At 29.0% G+C, this 21,924-nt stretch overlaps 1 protein-coding gene across 1 annotated transcript; it reads right to left on the bottom strand.

The window, feature by feature from the left end:
- Window positions 1-6,627: 6,627 nt before the first annotated feature.
- On the bottom strand, window positions 6,628-14,319 carry LOC106771913 (chloride channel protein CLC-c). Its single transcript, XM_014657961.2, has 8 exons — window positions 14,086-14,319; window positions 13,483-13,708; window positions 13,180-13,380; window positions 12,275-12,452; window positions 10,282-10,544; window positions 8,738-9,007; window positions 7,354-8,482; window positions 6,628-7,066 (listed from the first exon to the last, which is right to left on the bottom strand). Exons 2-8 carry the CDS (start codon window positions 13,698-13,700, stop codon window positions 6,917-6,919), a joined length of 2,409 nt encoding a protein of 802 aa, XP_014513447.1. The 5' UTR covers window positions 13,701-13,708; window positions 14,086-14,319; the 3' UTR covers window positions 6,628-6,916.
- Between the last annotated feature and the right edge of the window lie 7,605 nt (window positions 14,320-21,924).

The raw sequence follows: 21,924 nt of genomic DNA, 5'->3' as shown, positions 1-21,924 counted from the left end.
TTATTTTTTAATTTAACTATTATTTTAATTTAAATCATATTTTAATAATTATTAAATATAAAATTATATTAAATAATATTTGAATTTTAAATTAAGTTAGATTATTATTAAGGTGGTGGAGAATGTTTTTAATAAAAAAAAGAAAAAAATAAAAAGATATTTATTAAAGTTAAAATTGAAATTTTTGAAAGAGTTGGAAGTGTAAAATGAGCTGTCAAAAGATCAAAAATAAAATTTTAAGATGAAATTTTTGGAGACATAGTATGAGATATTGTGAGTGTAGGATAAAACAACGTAAAATATGTCCTTTTGTTCTATTAGTTTAATGGACCAACCCTTAGAGTCCAACCAATTTACATTTTTTTTATTAAATTAACTTCTTGATTTTGTTTAAATAAAATAAATAATATTTTTCATTATTTGATCGCATGAATAAAATACAAGAAAAACATATAAAGAAATAGCCGTAATAAACTTTTGTTATTTTTTAATGTTATTCAACAAAACCATTTAATCACACACACACACACATATATATATATATATATATATATATATATATATATATATATATATGTATAACTTTAATCATTTTAACCAGGTTGTAAAGTATCTTAAATTATTAATTTTCAATTTGTTTACATTTAAGAAACATTTCATACAGCGTAGTATAATATTTCATTTATTGTAAATCAATCCGAAGCTAAAATAACTATCTTGTTTTCCATTCAACAGTGATACCGTAGCGATAATTGAAAAAGAAATCCTACTCGTAAAATTTATTCATATTTTGTATTTATTGTTTTATATATATATATATATATATATATATTGAAATAAAAATATTATTACAGCTAGTTAATATGTGTCTACACATTAAAAAATAAATAAAACCAAATCTAAAATGTCCAAACTCTCTTATTGGAAGCATGGTTCTCGCGCAATTAAAAAAAGAAAAGTGATAATTTTATGAATTGAGTTTGTATCTTCGATGATTCATGGTCAACTTGTTAGTAATAATTGACAGTAGACAATTTTTCAAACTCAAGTTAGTAAAAAAAGGTAAAAGAGTAAAAAAAAAATCATTAAATGAAAAAAGGAATGGGAAGATCAAGTGAGTATATCAAAAGATATTTAAAATAAAAAAGTATAATTATAAAAAACTGTTTTCGAAAACTTTCAGTTTATTTTTTTTCTTTTGGAATTAAATTGATTTAGTTATAAATATTTATAGTTTTATTGTGTTTGTTTTTACATTAAAAGTTATTATTAATGAATAGTTATTTAAATTGGAGGTTGAAACTTACCAAATTACATATATAGAAAATAAGTGTTAATGTTAAATGTAACACAAATAAATAAAAATTACAATACCAACATGTAGCTCTCACTCTTATGCTCTTTTGCTTTGTTTAGTTCTAAAAAGATAAGGTGAGTGAGATGAGATTTAAAACATGAGAGAAAGAGGCTTCAAATTTATAATCTTGGAGAGTTTACATTCTCACTACACTATTATAAGTCTTCACACTCATTTGAAAAGAGAGAAGTATATACATACATACTTTTGTTTACCTACTTTTACTTTATTAAATGTGTAATGAACCAGTAAGTTGATTAATTATGTCTTGCATGTGACCTGACAGGTTATTAAAAAGATAAGAACATAAACAAATCTACTTTTGTTTACCTACTTTTACTTTATTAAATGTGTAACGGATCAGTAAGTTGATTGATTATGTCTTGCATGTGACCTGACAAGTTATTAAAAAGACAAGAACACAAACAAATCTACTTTTGTTTACNGTGTAACGGATCAGTAAGTTGATTGATTATGTCTTGCATGTGACCTGACAAGTTATTAAAAAGACAAGAACACAAACAAATCTACTTTTGTTTACCTACTTTTACTTTAAATGTGTAACGGATCATTAAACTTAACGGTCATGCCCTATATGTGACTTGACAAGCTATTAAACTAAACGGGTTAGGTTATTATGAGTTTGTAAGTTTAAAATATGTCCTAATTTGTATTTATTCAATTAGATCAACATAGACTTAATTCACTTTACTTAAATGTCTTAAATTTAAAAATACATATTTTAATAAATTGATTTCTTAACTTTGTTTTCAAAAAATAAATTATTTTTCATTATTTGACTACCTTGAATAAAATACCAGGAAATATTATGTAAAAGCATCTTTAATAAATTTTAATTATTTTTTAATGTTATTCAAAAAAAACATTTAAAAAATATCTATAAAGCTTGATTATTTAACCATGTTATAAAGTAACTTTAATTATTAATTTTCAATTCTTTTACATTTAAGAAACATTTAATCCAGCATTCTCTAATATTTTATTTATTTGAAATCAATCGAAAGCTAAAATAACTAATATTGTTTTACATTCAACATTGTTACTGTAGTGATAATTGAAAAAGAAATCCTACTCGCAAAAACTAGTCTTGCATTTTTTTTATTAAGATTCATAATTTGTAATTATTGTAACTTAGAGTCAAAAACTAATTTGTTAGATGTATTTATTGGTTTATTATATATATATATATATTTTTTTTTTTTTTGAAATATAAATATTTTAAAAACTGGTTAATATGTGTCTACACATTACATAAATAAATAAAACCAAATTTAAATTGTTCAAACTTTCATATTAGAAGCATGGTTCTCGCGAATGAAAAATATTGTGATAATTTTACGAATTTGAGTTTGTATCTTCAATGATTCATGGTCAACTTGTTAGTAATAATCCGACAGTAGAAAAATTTTCAAACTCAAGTTAGTAAAAATAGTAAAAGATTCATATAAAATTATTAAATAAAAAAGAGAATGGGAAGATCAAGTGAATATATAAAAAAAATATTTAAAATAAAAAAGTATAATTATAGAAAATTGTTTTTGTTAACTTTCAGTTTATTTATTTTTTCTTTTTGTATTAAATTTATTTAGTTATAAGCATTTATTGTTTTATTATGAATGTTTTTACATTCAAAGTCAAGTATTTAAATTGAGTGTGGAAACTTACCAAATTACTTATATAAAAAAGAATTAACAATGTTAAAAGCAAGATAAATTAATAAATATCACAATATGAACATATAAGTAGTTATAAAAAGATAAGGTGGGTGAGATGAGATTCAAACCATGAGAGGAAGATGATGATAGGGTTTAAAGTTTACAATATTGTAGAGTTCACACTTTCACGACACTTTTATAAGTCTTCACACTTGCTTAAAAAGACCGGAATATAGATGTACTTGTGACCTAACAGATTATTGAAAAGATAGAAACACATGCAAACTTACTTTTGCTTACCTACTTTTACTTTATTAAATGTATAACGGACTACTAAGTTCCTACCCTACATGTGATCTCAAAGGTTACTAAGCTAAACGTGTCTAATTATTACGAGTTATTAAGTTGAGTATCTATCTTCAATGATTCGTGGTCAAGTAAAAAGTAAATGAATCATAAAAAAAAGTTAAATAAAAAAGGAAATAGAAAGATTTAGTGAGTATATCAAAATATATTTAAAATGAAAAATATAATTATAAAAATTTAATTTTTGTAATCTTTTAATTTTTATTTATATTTTTGAATTAAATTATTTTAATTTCAAATTTTTAAATTTTTATTATGTTTTTTCTTCATTCAAAGTGTATCATTAATGTCTACTTATTTACATAGAAAGTCAAAACTTATAAAATTATATATATATATATATATATATATAAATAAATTGACAATATTAAATAAAAGACAAATCAATGGAAACTAAAAGACGAATTTCTAGATGCTTTTACTTTGTTTTTTTGTTTCGTCCTAAAAAGATAAGATGAAATAAGATTTAAATTATAAGAAGAAGATGATGAAAGATACTCAAGTTCACAATCTCGCAAAGTTCGCACTCTGAATGGTAAAAGAGATTAAAGTTCGGAGTCTCACAAAGTTCACGCATAAGTCTTCATACTTAGTTAAAAAGACAAGAACACAGACAAACATACTTTTGCTTACTTTGTTGAATGTGTAAGGGGCAAGCGAGTTGGCCCGTTTAAAATGATGGGATGAAATGAGATTTAAATTATAAGAAGAAAATGGTGAAAGAGATTAAAGTTCACAATCTCGCATAGTTCACACTTTGGATGGTGAAAGAGATTCAAGTTTAGAGTCTCCCAAAGTTTGTGTGTAAGTCTTTACAATTACTTAAAAAGATTGGAACATAGACATACCTATTGTCGTTTATTTTGTTGAATGTGTAACGAACGAACAAATTGACTAGTCATGTCTTATATGGAACCTGGCGAATTAGAAAACTAAACGGACCATTAACATGTTTAAAAGTATAACTTGAATTATCTTTATTCAATTAGATAAACAAATTAATCCGTCAAATCAACCCTTTTTAAATAAAGACTTTTAATATAAAAAATACTTATTTTATTAAATTAACTTTTTAACTCTATTTAGATAAACAAATAAACAAATTATTTTTATTAACTGGGTAAGTAAAACGCACACAAAAATGTAAAAACAGCCGTAATACATTCTAATTACTTTTTAATGTTTTCCAACAAAAACATTTAAAAATAAATCTCTGAAGTTTGATAACTTAACCAGTTTATAAAGTAACTTTAAGTATTAATTTTCAATTCGTTTACATTTCAGAAACATCTCTAATGTTTTATTTATTTTAAATCAACCCAAAGCTAAAATAACTAATCTTGAATTATATTCAACATTGTTACTGTAATGATAATTGAAAAACAAATCTTATCCGTAAAAACTAGTTTTGCATTATTTTTAAGATTCATAATTTTAATTATTAAAATTTTAAGTTAAAGACTAATTTGATAAATGTATTTATTGGTTTATTATGTTCTATGTGAAATAAAAATATAATTAAAACTGGTTAATATGTAAGTATTTAGTAGTATCTTTAATAGGTTTTTATACATATTCTATTCATATTTTCATATAAAACAAAAAAACTTCACCCTCTACTATTTATTATTATATTTGTGAGATTCTCTGTTCAGATAATAAGATACCATCATCTATTGTACCAAATCACAAAAAAAATAAAAGAATAAAAGAATAAATTAGTGAAAATTTTAAAAGTTTCTACATGTAGTAATTCATCATCCACTTAAAACAACACTAATAAAAAATTAAATTTCTATCACATATTCATGGTTTAATCATCATAATACAACCTTCATGACTCAATCATATGCTATAGACATGTAACAAATTTGAGTTAAATAATTTTATTAATGTCACTAGTATTGTTTTCTATAACACCATCTTATTGTTTTTTGTTTTACAAAATAATCTTATCATTCAACAAATTTTATTGTTTAATTTAATTAAATTTTAAATTCTCTATCATTGAGAAGACTATCTATCTAACAAATAAATACATATTTTATATACTCATTATTTTCACATTTTCACATGAAACAAAAAAAAATTCAGTAGTATCTCTACTTCTTATTATCATTTACAAGATTCTTTACTCACATATAACATATGATCATTATAAGTAAAAAATCAAATCATAAAAAAAAAAAAAACAATGATAAGTTAGTGAAAAATTTAATCAATTCTATTTGTCGTGATTCATCTTCAACTTAAAACAATATTCATAAAAAAACAACTATCTATCACATAACATACTTCTCATTGTTTAATCATCACAACACAACTTTCATGACTCAATCACAACATAAACATCTAACAAGATTTAGTTGAATATTTTCATGGATCATAATATTTTAATAATTTTTTAACAACAAATTATGTGTATTTTATTAGTTCGTATATTTGAACGAATCAATCACAAGCTGTCACATAAACGATTATAAAAATAGTTATAAAAAAAATCGTTGAAGATACATTTTTCTATTTTTATCATGTCACTTATAATTAATTTTTGTATGAGTGCATGGATTGTTTTCTATAACACCACCTTATTATTTTCTTTTACCAAATATTCTTATCATTGAAAAAAAATTACCATTCAATTGAATTACATTTTAAATTATATAGAATTCAAAAGACTATCCATCTAACAAATAATTATACATTCTTTAATAATATCAATCAAATACATTGAATACAGTATCGTATTCTAAATATAAGGGATTGTTTTAACATGTGTGTATGGAAGAATTGGATATACGAATCAACTTGGTTTGAGTGTTTCTTCCCGCACCCCACTTTTTTTTCCTTGCACTCCAAACTTTTCCCCTTTCTCATTTTACCCCTAAATAATGGATCATGTAATATCGGATTACTAAATCCAGGAGGTGTAAGAAGCAAAATGTGAGAAAAAAATTAGAGGAAGTGCTTACTGGCCAAAATGACTAATCTGGTTAATATGTTTGTGTTCTGGATTGTTGAAGAATTGAAAGCTTCTAGAGTTGATTAGCATTAAAATGGTGCATTTGTTGTAAAATAAGAACTAAAACTACTTATTAAGATCATTAATTAACTTGATTATATATTGTTTATTAAATTTCTATATGAAAAAAAAAATATTAATTAATCAGTTTTAACTTTATATATTATATAAAAATGTTAAAAGTGTTTAGATGTTACAGACAAATATAATTTTAACATTAACAATATCATACCAATAACTTTATCAAAGAATCCAACACAAGCAACATGTACAAGAGATCACTGTCCCCTGTATCCTGCAACTCTGTTTCATAGTACCTATATGCAAGTGTCAAGCTGACTTCATGAAACAGAGAATAAGAATTAATATACAGACATACACATTTGCTAAATCAAGCATCAAAACTATGCAGCAGCCACATCTCACGTAGCATCTCTGCTTCAAATGTTTTGTGAATCATTATTGCACTGTACTGTATGTGAAAACTTTGATCAACTAATGAATGCAGCACTCCAATACTGAAGAAATAATCTTTTTCATTGATATCCCTAAATGCTGTTTGTGAGACTTGATGTGAGGGTATAGTCCCAAAACATGCTCTGGCATAAAATCATGGCGTGTCAGAATCCCAACAACTGGAGGTCTCTGCAATATGTAGAGATTGTCAGCATATTTTGCATCAGGTGAAGCAAAAGAATTAGGAATGTGTTTGACAAAACAGCTTAACTAAGTACTTCTTCATTAAACTAAGTTGTAATGTAAAATTAAAATACCTCAGGTTATGGACTAAAGTGATTAATATGCAATGCTTCATGAATTACTTATATATTACTTTCATCACTTTAGGAACTGTTTATGAGAGATGGTCCTAATTCAAGGAAAAAAATTGATGTTATAACAGTCTTTGATGGGAGAAAAAGCATTATACATACCCCTTGGCTCTTGGGAACAACACACATGTGCCTGAGTCCATGTTGGCGGAAAATGATAGCAGCTTTGCCAAGTGGCATTGTCTCAACCACAGTGTAAGGAGATGCATTGGTTATGGGATGGAGATCAACATACATATCCATTTCTTCCTCATCAATATCAATATCCTCTAGTTTGATACCCTTTCCTGATCCTGCCTTTCCAAAATCTAAAGTAGAAATTCTTTGGAAGCTACTTTGATCTATGAAATCCTTAGCATTTGAGAAAATCTTCTCCTTCAGCAACACTAGTAAATGAGACCTCAGTACAACCCCACATAATTCTGGTGCATCTGTGAAAGGTGGTTCATCAATGACAGGAAATCCATTATGCCCTGTAGCATTCAAAGCATGCCATATAATGCCAACCTTTTCAACTCCAGAAAAGGTAATCAATGGACCTGAAACAACATCACGTGCAACTAAATTCTTCATGTAAGGTTCTGCATGAGCCTCCAAATATGGAAGTCCTTTGATCTGAAGTATTAGATCATAAACACCCTTGTTGAAGCTGTCAGCCACAGTTTTTGAGACTAACAAGACCAACATCACAAGTGGAAGTAACAAGAGATCATTGGTGAGCTCAAGCAATATGACACAAATAGAAACTGTCATTCTCATGGTGCCACCAAGGAAGGAAGCAGCTCCAAGTAGGGCAAAGAGTCCTCTGTCAAGTCCTGTGATCGGTTCAAAGATCCGGCTAACAAGACGGCCGTAGGTAGCACCAGCAAGTATCACAGGAATGAAGAGCCCGGATGGAATGGCGATACCATAAGTGATTATCCCAAGACAGTAAATAGTAGCAAAGTAGATAAACAAACTGGAAATATGAAACTCTTTGTTTATCTTGGGGCTGAGTAGATTACGAATAGCATCATCATTGGTGTTCAGAAAGAGGGAAGCAAGATCATTGTAGTATCCTGGAGGGCATTGAAAGTTTTGATATTCTCCAGACTCATCAATAGAGGGACAGGCCAATGTTGAACTAGAAGGACAGGGAATGCAGTGTGCAACCCATGGCAAGAAATAAAAGCAACATGATGTCAAAAGAGCAACTGTCACAACAAGAGAGATTTTGAAAGCTGGACCTTTTCTGCCACAACAAAAGAAAGGGGTCATTAGTTACATTGTCAATACATTATATTATACAACCAGTACTAGTTTGATTTGGCTCTTGTAAAGTGAGCAGATTAGTGAAGTGAGAAAGTAAGGATGCATCCATCCTTAATTTAAAGTGGCTAAATTTCCAAGGTACTACTCCAATTTAGTCAAGGATAGATGCACCCTTTCTCTCTCTCACTTTATCGGTATGATGCAGCAAGTAGATAACTTTGAATGTGAGACATACTCATTGATGATGCTATATGTTCGAACAACCTTATCCACCAGGTAATTATATATGCTTCCCAGAATTCCACCAACGGCACCCAAAAGCAGTACTGCAAATATACCACTAGCACTATATGTTATATTGGCTGAACCAACATCATACATTATCAAACCACCTGCACCAAATAGCCCACATTTTCCTGTGGCACAAAACTGAATTGCAACTCTTAAAACAACAGCAACTACTGCAGTTGTGAAGAATGTCCTCCAAAGAAGTGCACTCCGCCACCTGAAGGTGTGCCATGGAAAAAAATGTTCAGTTTTCTAAAATGGCAATAATGTAGACGAAGCATTGTTTCTTTCAGAATTCTTTTAAATAGAAGGTGTATAACCTTTATGCAAAGAACAATCAAGCACTTAAGGCATAAAGTGGAAGATATATTATGCAGGCATCATCTTTGTTAAATCTTAATATACATTTTCAGGCTAGGACTATGTTAAGCATTAAAAACTTTGTAATTCTTGAAGGTTAAACATGTTTGTAGTCTCTAAACTTGGATGTAAAATTATAATCCATTCTTAACTTAAATTTTGACACATTTTGGTTCCAAACTTTAAAATTGAGTGGATATAATCCTTTTAACCCAACAAAGTTAAATTTATTTTATGTTTTAAATAGCATTACAGACTGACATTTAAACTGGAACGTGTCAAATGATATAAACAGTTCAAACGTTAATCTGAAAAACCTTTTGACATGTTAACAAAAGTTTACTCAGTTGGATTAAGAAGAGTATATCTATTGATTTTTAAAGTTTGGGAACTAAATTGTGTCAAAGTTGTAGCAAAAAACCTTCTTGTCCATTTGCATAATTTTTTCACTCACAAGATCTTCACGATGTCTCTGTACTTTAAGTAATACTGTAATCATGACTAAGCATTCAGCTATGACTTCAGATTCTTCCTAATTTGGTTATATAATCTTACTTAATCATCATAAATTGTTAAGCATAATGAAGCTATTCATCAATTCATTGATCATTCTACCAAGTAAACCTTATTTAGTACACCAACACCAGCTCCATATGGTAACCGCTTAGTTGCCCGTTTTCTTTTCAATTTTTATTCTATCAAGCAGACTACTAATTCTGACATCTATGTAATTCTGACATCTTAGAAGTTACCCTCTTTACACACTAATGATTACAGTTTCAAGATTACTATTCATGTCATTTAACTGTTTCTTTTCAATAAACATCTCTTCTGGTTTCCCACATGTATCCCTCCTTTGGAACAACTGTATTTGAGACTCAGTCAGACACCTTCCTAGCAAAAAGTTCAAACCTCGGTTCATTACGTTGTAAGGGACTAGCCCATTTGCTAGACACAACCCTTGTTGGTTGCTTTTGAATTAACATCTTATACTGCATATATTAGAGTATAATATTCGTTTGCTATTAACAGTTTGAGATTGTAGAGATTTTCTTTCAACTAGAATTACAAATTTGCAATCTAAAGGTACCACGAAGTTAGAAGAGAGAATTTTTTAGCAGAAATATATACCATGAAGCTGCCTCTTCAAGGGCAAAGAGGACACCACCTACTGGTGCACGAAAGGCAGCAGCAACACCAGCAGCTGCACCACAAGTAATCATGTCTCGCCGGTCTCGGTCGTTTTTGAAAAATCTAAGCCAACTGCAAGTCAAGTGAAACTTGCGAGATCCACCCTGTCCCAATAAAGAAGCTATGCATGCACCTGTATGTACCATAGGTCCCTCTTTTCCCACCACAAATCCAGCAGAAACTCCAAGGATGGAACCAAATATCTGTCACAGTTTTTCCATAGATTTTATACAGAAATTTAATATTCACCAAGTAAAAGATTTCAATTTGTTCTTAACACTAAAAAAGAAAAACAGAACACTTGATGCATTAGTAACGAATCAAGAAAAGTTAAGATCGTCAATGAATTTCGAATGTTGAGAATTTAAAAGTGAGTTTCAGTCCAACATTAGATAGAGAAAATAAAGCTAAACATCATATAAGGAAGAGGACTTGTAAATTTATTGACTTAAGGTTTTTGGTGAAAGTAGTGTTAATCTTTTATATAGATTAAGCTCATGTCATATTTATGTAATCTCTCATAAGAAATTCTTTCAAAAGATTGATCAATGTTCTTGACGGCACATGTCATCCATACTACACCTCTTGGCAGAAACTAATTGACTTAAGGTTTTTGGTGAAAGTAGTGTTAATCTTTTATATAGATTAAGCTCATGTCATATTTATGTAATCTCTCATAAGAAATTCTTTCAAAAGATTGATCAATGTTCTTGACGGCACATGTCATCCATACTACACCTCTTGGCAGAAACATTTAGTTGTTGGGATTGTATCCTCTGAAACAACATTTTCAACATATATGATTATGTGAAATTTATAGGTGAGATTTGCACCTCACTTATATATATATATATATATATATATATATATATATATATATATATATATATATATATTATAATTTGGTCTTATATCGTGCGTGATAGTAGAAATTGAGTGGTCAAATAGCGGCCCGACAACGGGTGGAAACAGAAATGCCCATTTAGTATAGGCTCTAATCATGGCTCTGATACCATATTAGAAAGTGGTTTTAAGCTTATCTCATCCCCACAAAATTGGCCTGTAAAGTGAGGTTTTCACCTCACTTATATATTATAAGTTGGCCTTATCTCTAGTCGATGAGACTTCCAACACACCCCTTGTATGGTCCAAGAGCGGCCAGACAACAAGTGGAATAAAAATGCCCAAGAAACAAGAAATATCGCTAGGATAGACTTTAACGATGACTCTGATACCATGTTAGAAGTGGACTTTAAACCTAACTCAACCCCACAAAATCAGCTTGTAAGGCGAGGTTTGCACCTCACTCATATATTATAATTTGGCCTTATCTCTAGTCGATGTGGGACTTCTAACAAATATCTGTAGAAGAAAGAATTGAATTTGATGGGAAATTTTTCATAGTTTATTTTATTCTTATTCACTATCAGTATAGAATGAGGATAAGTTTTTTATTGCTTAGCCATTGAAGTAGATATCATGTCAAGAAACAAATTCACCCCAAAGTTTAAGTGTAGACACTAGAATAGGTTTTATTTTATCTCTTAACATTTAATATAGCTATGTCTATCTTCTCCGTGTTATTTTAAAGAAATAAATGAGAGTGAAAGGGTAGAAAAATCAGTAAAAGAAACACCAAACATGTCACAATAAGTATGCATACAATATCCTATCTTGAATAATTAATAAACTGTATTAACATTTCCTTGGTAATATCGCCTGGATTGAGAGAGAAAGAAATACAGTAAAAGGCTTACTAAAAAAAAAGGTAATATTCACTCTTCACAAAAATTCTTTCTTCTAAAATAGAAAGCTGATGCTGTGTAATTTTCATTTGTTCAAGAAGTTACTCAAACTTTATCTGTGTGGTCATGCTAAGTCAAAAGAATCAGAGCAGAGTTAGACTTGGTTCTATTATAGCAGTATTACTTACCTTTACCAAAAGGGTGCTGGGAGCCAATATATAGTGAGCATCCACCCCATTGAGATATGCTTTTACCTCTGGAATGCCAGAGCCTGCTGCTGCCGGAGCAATGAAAGCACAAAGTGAAGCAGCTGCTGCTGCTAAACATATATTCAGACCAGCATATGCTAAAAATGCCTCAAGATATCTGCACTGGAACTTCTAATCTGTGAGAATACATGAACAGTAATGCCCGCCAACCATAACCACTTAACAAGGATTGCGGAGTTTCCTGAGGAGAAACATTGATAAAAGTCCTTGTACTTATATATTATTCATCTTATACATTTTTATTCAATGTAGAACTTTTAACTCACGTTAAATTCCTAATAGGATCTGTGATAACTGATAGGAAATAATTTGAATCAAGGCCCCAAAATAACTTCATCAAGGGTTTGTTCATTAATTTGGTGAATTATGATGGAAAACTCAACCAGCATACAATATCAAGAAAGACTAAACGAAAGGGGAGTATAAGAGAAAAATAATACTTACAAATCGCAATACATTTATTAATTATTTTTAAAAGCATACTATATAATAGATCCATTTAAGTCGGTGAGCACATGGCACATGGCCTATAAACCAATAATTTTGATCAAAGGATTTTCTGTACTTAGGAATAAAACATTTTCAATGCTTTACTGACTGGAAAAATGGACAGAAACACGAAAAGCATCAGAGAAATATTACATGTGAAGTGATATGTGTTAGGAATTCAAGTCTGAGATAGAAATTTCATATTGAACAAAAATAAATAAGATGGAAAAACGTTACAAACTTATGTTTCATGCAAAAGTAACTAAGGAAAGACACAATCAGCATTCTCACAAAGAATCAATAAGCAGCACATCCGGTTGGAGCAACAAGCTCACCTATTTTTAGACATGAGAGTGGTGGTGAGAAGCAGCTTGAAACCAGATATGTTCTCAACTGCAAAACTGTTAAAGAAGCCAACCAATCCAGTGCCTAATCCAATAAGAAGAGCAAATACCCACTTAAGCACCGTATATTGGATCTTCTCAAACTTCTCTCTGGACCTCCAGTCATGCTTCAATATCTCATTATAGAAAATCCTGAAATTGAAGAATAAGTATTCTAGCATCTTTGCTAATTCCTTCAGCAACTAATAAAAAACCCTGAAATGTTCATAACAAAAAGACACGCAGGCTGCTTACTCATAGTCAAGGCTTTCAATAGGGCTAAGGTTTGAACCAACTATAGCGATCTGTGAGGTCGTGTTGGTCCTCTTCACAAGAAGTGGCCTTGTATGAGACAAGCTTCTGTCAGATAACCCTGACCAGTACCTTCTATTTTCCTCATTCCCATCCAACAGACCTTCAATTTCTATGTCATGCTCATAGTTACCATGGTTCACGTCATCTTCTTTATTCATCTTCCCAGCTGTGTCATAAAAGGAACAAAATTTACGGCAGATGTATAATTATCAGTTAAAACCTGCAAATCATGTGGTGTCTGTGCTCAAAATTATGGCAAATCCAACCCAGTTTCAACATTTTACAGCTGAAAGCAGTATCCTTGAAAAAACTGACTCTTTCAACAAAAAAGGGTCATAGGAAAATTCTCCCACCACAAACTAATGGCTCCTCAACCCAGACGAACCAAATCCTGGATATGCCCACCCCAAATGCAAACACATTGTGACAGTTAACAGAAAGAATAAAAAACACAGCTTGAGCAAGATAGAGAAGCTCTCAAATGATAAAAGTAGCAGAGTTCATTGAATTGAGCACAGAAATTAAAGAAGTAGCAGAGTTTACCTTCTTTCACAGCAATCAATGACCCTTGTAGTTCTCTGGAGTGTTCCAATTCTGGAGATCACCACAAGAGAAAGTTCGTTATCAGAGCGTCCCTTTGAAAAGCCAAAATGATTGCATAAGCTTAGTAATATGCATACAAGACACTCAATAATTCATTACAACGATTTATAGTTATGACAACAAAGACTTTTCTCCTTTTACTCGAATGATGCAGGAAAAAAAACAACCACAAAAACAGCAAAATCAAATCACAGCATTATTCATTTGTGAAAAAATGTTAAAATTTTATTCTTACATATTCTATAACATGTTTGATCAATCTATTCTGTCTTTTTCTCACTTTAATTTATTATAATGTTTTTACTAATGATTTTCTTAAAAGACGTCTTGAAAAAGAAAAGAAGACATTTAAACTTGCTTACTTCGCAATATGAAATTATTTGCTGTAATGTAGTTGAATTTTAAAGAAAAAGACTAATGATAGGAAGACAAGTATTTTATCATCTTTAATTTCTATAAACTAACATCTTCTTCATGCTTTTATTAATTCCTTTGACAAAAAATAATAATACTTTAACAATATTTTTTTTGACAACATTTGAACATCTACGTGTCATTATGTAATTGATTCAAAATTACTTCACAATCAATAATAATGATCATAAACATCATCATGAACAATAACAAAATGATACATAGATAATGTTTAAATGTTGTCAAGAAAATATTAGTTGAGTATCATTGAAAAAAAAAAACTTTGTCTATTTTTCTATTATATGTTTTAAATGCAGCAAAAGATATATTTGACTTTTCTGTCAGTTTTGTCAGCTATCATGAAGTAAGTACATTATTTTTTTTTAACAACGATAATGCTGGTGACGACATTAACATGTTCAGGTAAGACAACTTGGTGTGTAGTAGATTTTCAGGTTTCATTTTGCAGTTAATACAGAGTGCTGAGATAGTGCTACCCCACTCTCACATTATCCATAGTCTTTTCTATATAACTTTCTATATTATATTACTTCAGTTATTTTTAAATAAGAAGTGTGTTTCAAACAACATGCCGACTTATAATTTAATATGCAGATTAATGTTATTTTTTATTCACTAACTTTTTTTTTAATTATTGATATTTATACATTGTTTCAGTATCAAGTACGTTAATTTTAAATTAATCATAATATTATTTATTTTGAAATAATTTTAAAATATGCTTAAAAAAATAAAATAAAAATTTAAATTACATTTAATTTTGACTTTTAAATAATATAAAATTATTGAGTATGATAAAAACATATATTATAAAATATGACTTGACTAATCTAATATATTTGGTTAAACAATTCTGAATCAAAGATGAATTGAACTTTTATATTGGACAGAATATAAATTATAAATTAATTGTCTTGATATTTTAATATCTTTAATTTTTTTACATAAATCTTTATACTGATAAAATATTGTCCGAGTCAAACTCTCACAAATTTACTTTTAATATCACTTCAATTTTTTACAAAGAAAAATACCTTATATATATAAACTGATATTTATCTTTTATTTATTTTATTCAATGTAGAACTTTGATTATAATTAAGAGGATCTCTCTTTGAAGTATTATAAAGAAAATGTGAATAAAATCTATTATCTTAAACGTTCATTTGACTGAATTTGAAGAAGAGTAATTGAGTGGATTTGAGAGAATTTGAAAATAGTTGTTTTTGTTGTGGTTTATTTGAATGAATTTAAAGGTAAACAGATTTGGAAGTAAATTTTTTTAATCTATCACATAAATTAATCTTATATTAATTCTCACCAATTTTACTTTCAAATTCACCTTTGTTTACTTCTAAATTTACTCAAATAAACATCAACAAAAATTATCTTCGTATCTTTTTAAATACACTGAACAATTTAGATTTCAAGAGATAATAATGTATACAGGAATTTATTTTCACTGTTGCCACGTAAAGCGGTGTAATTGGCAATTGTTTTACTAATTTTTTCCACGCGACAAGGACTCTTTTGTTATAAAAAGAAATCTTGTTGAATTTGTCGGGCATGGGATTGGGAATCAGTGTTTGTCACGCAAGTCCAAGAAAAATAAATAAATATAATAATAATGGAATGCAATTATCAAGAGTAAAAGAGTAAAAAATGGTGAATTCTTATTATGTTTTCTTATCTTTTTCAAGTTTATACAAAAAAGAGTAAGAAAAGAAAAATAACGAAGAGTTATTTTCCATGCAAAATATTAAAACAGAAAATAAAATAAAATAAATTATCTTCTCAAATCAAGCAAATTTTAAAGAGATAAAGCTAATTTTCAAAAATCACAAATAAATAAAATTAAGTATGTGGATCCGTAAATAATAAAATGGTCATTAATAATTGTCAAAACTTGTTACTAATCATTCTAACAAATACTAAAAAATATTTTCAATTATAAATGGATTATTGCCGATAAAAATAAATTTGTTACTAAATTTATAATATCGGCATATTTTAAAATTTTAATTATCAATAAATTTTACTTATAAATTTAAATTTAATATTGATAAGAAAATCCATCAACAAATTGATCAATAATATGTGTGTTCCATCTATAACGAATTTTTACGCTGGTAATTTAAAATATTTATTACCAAATAACGTTAGTATTTTTAATTATGCATTTTAAATATTAAACTTTGATATATTTTTTTAATTTTTATGTAAATTAATTAATTCATTCCTTTTCTTTTATATTATATTATATTTTCACCATTGGTTATTAATATTTTATTATTCTTTTAAATTTTGTGTTAATTAATTAATTAATTCATTTAAATCTTATTGATAAAAATAATTTTAATTAAAGAAAAACATTTATCTCAATTTTTTTATAGTGTGATATTTTTTTACCATTAATTATTGATATTCTATTAATTTTTAATTTTGTATTAATTAATTAATTCATTTAAATTTTATTAAAAAATAATTTTAATTATAGGAAAACGTTTATCTGAGGTTTTTTTTTTTCTATTTTAGTATAAGATTTTTTTCACCATTAATTATTCATATTTTATTACTTTTTTAATTTTTACATTAATTGAATAATTAATTAATTAATTTAACTTCTATTGATAAAAATAATTTCAATTGTAGAAAAACATTTATTCCAACTTTTTTTGTAGTATGGTATTTTCTCAACATTAATTATTTATTGATATTTTGTTATAATAATTTTTATGTTGATTAATTAATTAACATTTAAATTTTATTGATATTAATTTTAATTATAGGAAAACATTTAGTTCATGTTTGTTTTTTTTACTATAGTATAAGATTTTTTACCATTAATTATTAATAATTGATTACTTTTTAATTTTTTATGTTAAATAATTAATTAATTCATTTAACTTTTAATGGTAAAAATAATTTTAATTATAAAAAAATATTTTTTCCAAATTTTCTTTGTTCAATAATATAAGATTTTTACTTGTTATTTAATTATTTAAGATTATGAATAAGTTTCATAAGATGAGTGAGAGACTCGATTTAAACGTTGGTCCAATAAAAAATTCATCATCACTTGTTAGACATTGTCACGTTCACTTCCAATGCAGCATCCCACCTCTGTCATTAGCACCTTTGCTATACGATCTCCTAAATCCACCACTTTCTCATCATATTCTTATTCAGTGTTATCGTCTTCCTCAGTCCCCAAGACATTCCAAAACAAATAGATAATTATTAATTAATTTATCTCTTCATAATTATGTATGAGACAATTATTATATATTTTTATAACTAAAAAGCTGACACTTTCTTTCCTATTTCAAAAATTAAGTAAATTAAGGGACTAATTTTTTAGCTAGAAAATTCAATCAGTTTTTAAGCATGTTTTCTTGAAAAGTTTTGTTTGGAACTTAAAGACACTGATATTTTCACCTATAAAAAGATATTGAGATGTAATAAAATTTATCTTCATGGGACTCTATGAACAAAAGTTTATTTTATTTGAAATTTTCAAAGTCAAATTCAATTAGTTATGCATATGCATGTTACATATCAGATTCCATAACCATAAATCACAAACATAATGTTTGTTATCTTCTCATGGTACAACGGATAAATCTCGAGTGTTGTTCCTTCTACCACCCGATAATTTTTTTAATGGCAAAATTATTTTTTAATTTTTAATCATTTTATTTTTAACTTTATTTATTTATCAAATCTTAAATAATTCCTCATTTTTACTCTCAGTCACATCCATCAATTTTCTTTCATTCTTTTTATCTTTGAGATCCGTTTCTTCCCACCTCCATTTCACTCTCTTATTTTTTTCGATGAGATCCGTTTTTCTCACCTCAACTCTTTCAATGTTATGTTTTGTTCCAGTCAGAGATATGTACTAGAGTATTTTCTATTAAATGTTTATTGAAATAAATGTGATTTTTTATTTACTATATCTAGCACAGTATATTTTCATGTATGGATTACCATTGTTGCTTTTGTCACAGTTGGATTGAGGAAAATTAATAATTTTAAGATAACTATCATCATGACCAACTTGAATGAATTATGAATTGATTGATTATAAGTGCCTGATGCATACGAAAACCTTTAGGAGAAAGAGGAATGTTGATACGCATATTGAATGTGTATGATGCACGGAACTCATCCTACTCGCCAAGCACGTCAAAACCGTAGAATCCTTTCGTACAAAACAAAACAAAAGCAGAATTGGGGTGAGAAAAAACGGATCTCATCGAAAGAGAGAAGAGAGTAAGATGGAGGTGTTAGAAAAGAAGAAAGAATGAAATTTGTATTTCTTATTTAATAATAAGAAAAGAGTACAATCGATATATATAATTATTCAGAGCAATATAAAAAAGGAATATAAGTATAAAAATATATGAACATAAATGCACATATATGAACAGAGAATAAAATAATTCCAATATCCCCCCTCAAGCTGCAACATATATATCCTTAATGCTCAGCTTGGACAACAAAGATTGAAATTGTGTTGGATGCAAAGCTTTAGTATGNATGTCTGCAAGTTGTGATGAAGTAGAAATAGGCAGGAGCTTAATTACACCAGGTTGAACTTTATCCCTTATGAGATGACAATCAATTTCAATNTGCTTTGTCCTCTCATGCATGGCTGGATTCTGTGCAATTCATATAGCAGATTGATTGTCACAAAACAAAGGAACAGGTTGTGGTAGAGGCTATTTCAAATCATGGAGCAAATACAAAAGCCATTGAATTTCACATGTTGTGGAAGCTAAGGCTCTATATTCTGCTTCAGTTGATGATCTAGATATAGTATCTTGCTTCTTGGATTTCCAGCTGATTAAGGATGCACCATAGAACACATTAAAACCAGTCACAGACTTTCTAGTATCAGGGCAAGCAGCCCAATCAGAATCACTAAAAGCCTTGAGAGAATGTTTTGTGTTGGAGGGAAAGAATAATCCTTGTCCTGGATTTTTCTTGATATATATCAGGATCCTTATTGTTGCTGCATGGTGATCTTCCAAAGGATTGGAAAGAAGTTGACTGAGAGTACTAACAGCAAAACATAAATTCGGTCTTGTGTTGGTTAGATATAATAACCTGCCAAGAAGTCTTCTATAGGCTTGTACATCTGAATAGGGTTTTCCTTCTGTTTTGGAGAATTTTGTGCCTGGTTGTATGGGAGTAGAAACAGGTTGACATCCCAACAATCCTGCATCTTCTAATAACTCTAAAGCATACTTCCTTTGTGACAAATTAATGCCCTGTTGAGATCTTGCAATTTCTAAGCCCAGAAAATACTTGAGTTGGCCTAGGTCTTTAATTTTGAACTTTGCATTCAATAGAGCCTTCACAGTTTGGATTTCCTGAATGTCATCACCTGCCAAAACTATATCATCTACATAAACAAGTAAGATGGTGATATGAGCAGAATTACTTTTGACAAAAAGTGAATAATCTAATTTTGATTGTATGTAGCCCAAAGAAAGTAAAGTAGTTGTCAACTTGTAATTCCATTGTCTAGAGGCCTGCTTGAGTCCATATAAAGACTTCAACAACTTGCAAACTTAGCCTGGTTTTTCTGTTTTGTAGCCAAGAGGAAGAGACATGTATACCTATTCATCTAGATCCCCATGTAAAAAAGCATTATTTACATCTAGTTGATGTAAATACCAATGTTTGGAAGCTACTAAAGCCAGAACCAATCTTACTGTTGTGAGTTTGACAACAGGTGAAAAAGTCTCAAGGTAATCTAAGCCTTCCTGTTGTGTGTAGCCTTTGGCTACTAACCTTGCCTTATATCGTTCAATACTCCCATCAGCATGCCTCTTTATTTTGTATACCCATTTACATCCGATAGGTTGCTTTCTATTAGGTAGATCAGTCAAAACCCAAGTTTTGGTATTTTCTAAAGCTGCAATTTCTTTATCCATGGCATTTCTCCAACAATCATGTTTGATGGCTTGGTTATAGGTTTTAGGTTCACTAACTTGGGAAAGATTCAAGACATATGATTTATGAAGAGATGATAATGCATCATATGATAGATATGAAGAGATAAGATATAAGGTACCTGTGGATGACTGAGTGGCGGAAGAAGTAGATAACATGTTGCAATGATAGTCCTGCAAATAAGATGGTTTATGTGTTGGCCTGGTTGATTTCCTTTGTGGAGTAGCAGTGACAGGTTCAACAGAAACAGGTTGAGAAGAAAAACTAACAGGGTCGGGAACAATAAGGAGGAGATGTAGGTGGTAAAGAGGGTTGATCAGTAACTTCTGAGAAAAAAGGTGATGGAGATGAATTGATTTTGGTGACCAAATCCAAAGAATTTAAATTTTGTGTATCAATAGGTGAGTGCTTGTCACTAGTAAGAAAAGGAAATATGTTTTCATAAAATACTACATTCTTTGATAGAAAAATTTCCCTTGAGTTGAAATCTAACAAAAGGTAGCCTTTCACTCTTGTTTTATAACCAAGTAAAACACATTTTCTTGCACGAGGTTGAAATTTTGTTCTATGTGCTTGAAGAGTTGAAGCATAGCAAAGTGAGCCAAAAACTCGCAAGTAAGTAATGTCAGGTTTAACATTGTGTAACAGCTGAGATGGAGAAAAATATGCCAAAACTATGGAAGGTAAAATATTAATGAGTTGCACAGCATAACGAACAGCAAAAGACCAGAAAATTATTGGCAAATGGGATTGAAACATTAAAGATCTGGAAACATTGAGAATGTGTTGATGTTTTCTCTCAACAATTCCATTTTGTTGAGGTGTTTCAACACAAGATAATTGATGTTGTATCCCTTTTTATCTATAAAAATCTGTCATTGCAAACTCATTACCATTATCTGATCTAACAGCTTTTACATCAATGCCAAATTGAGTTTTGATATAAGAAACAAAGCCAATAAGANGTGATCTTGTATCAGACTTACTTGCCATCAATTTAATCCATGTGGATCTAGACATATCATCCACTACAGTTAAGAAATATTTGAAACCATCAACAGAAGAAGTACAATATGGCCCCCAAATATCAACATGGATTAAATCAAAAGGAGCTTTTGAAACAGTAGTACTTAATTGAAAAGACAATTTTCTTTGCTTAGAATAGTGACAAGTATCACAAGGAGTGGATTTTGTATCAGGTAAAGTGGCATACATTGTGCGTAATTTGGTATAACAAGAAGAAGAAGGATGCCCTAGTCTAAAGTGCCAAATATCTGAAGAGTCAGGTCTTATTGTAGAACAAGCAATAGAATTCTCAGGAGAAATCGTAGTTGGTGAAGCAAGGGGTGGGGATGCAGGAACTATCATGACATACAAACC

The sequence above is a fragment of the Vigna radiata genome, chromosome 1 (assembly GCF_000741045.1).
Source record: "Vigna radiata var. radiata cultivar VC1973A chromosome 1, Vradiata_ver6, whole genome shotgun sequence".
Taxonomy (NCBI): domain Eukaryota; kingdom Viridiplantae; phylum Streptophyta; class Magnoliopsida; order Fabales; family Fabaceae; genus Vigna; species Vigna radiata.
This window is presented reverse-complemented; position numbering and strand designations above follow the sequence as displayed.

What these genes read in the sequence shown, in the direction of transcription:
- LOC106771913 (XM_014657961.2), bottom strand. Translation starts at nt 13,700, where the DNA reads ATGAATAAAGAAGATGACGTGAACCATGGTAACTATGAGCATGACATA. An exon ending in CCAGCACCCTTTTGGTAAAG is followed by an intron (nt 10,545 to 12,274) that starts GTAAGTAATACT and finishes AAACTGTGACAG; the next exon opens with ATATTTGGTTCCATCCTTGG. An exon ending in CTTGAAGAGGCAGCTTCATG is followed by an intron (nt 9,008 to 10,281) that starts GTATATATTTCT and finishes GCACACCTTCAG; the next exon opens with GTGGCGGAGTGCACTTCTTT.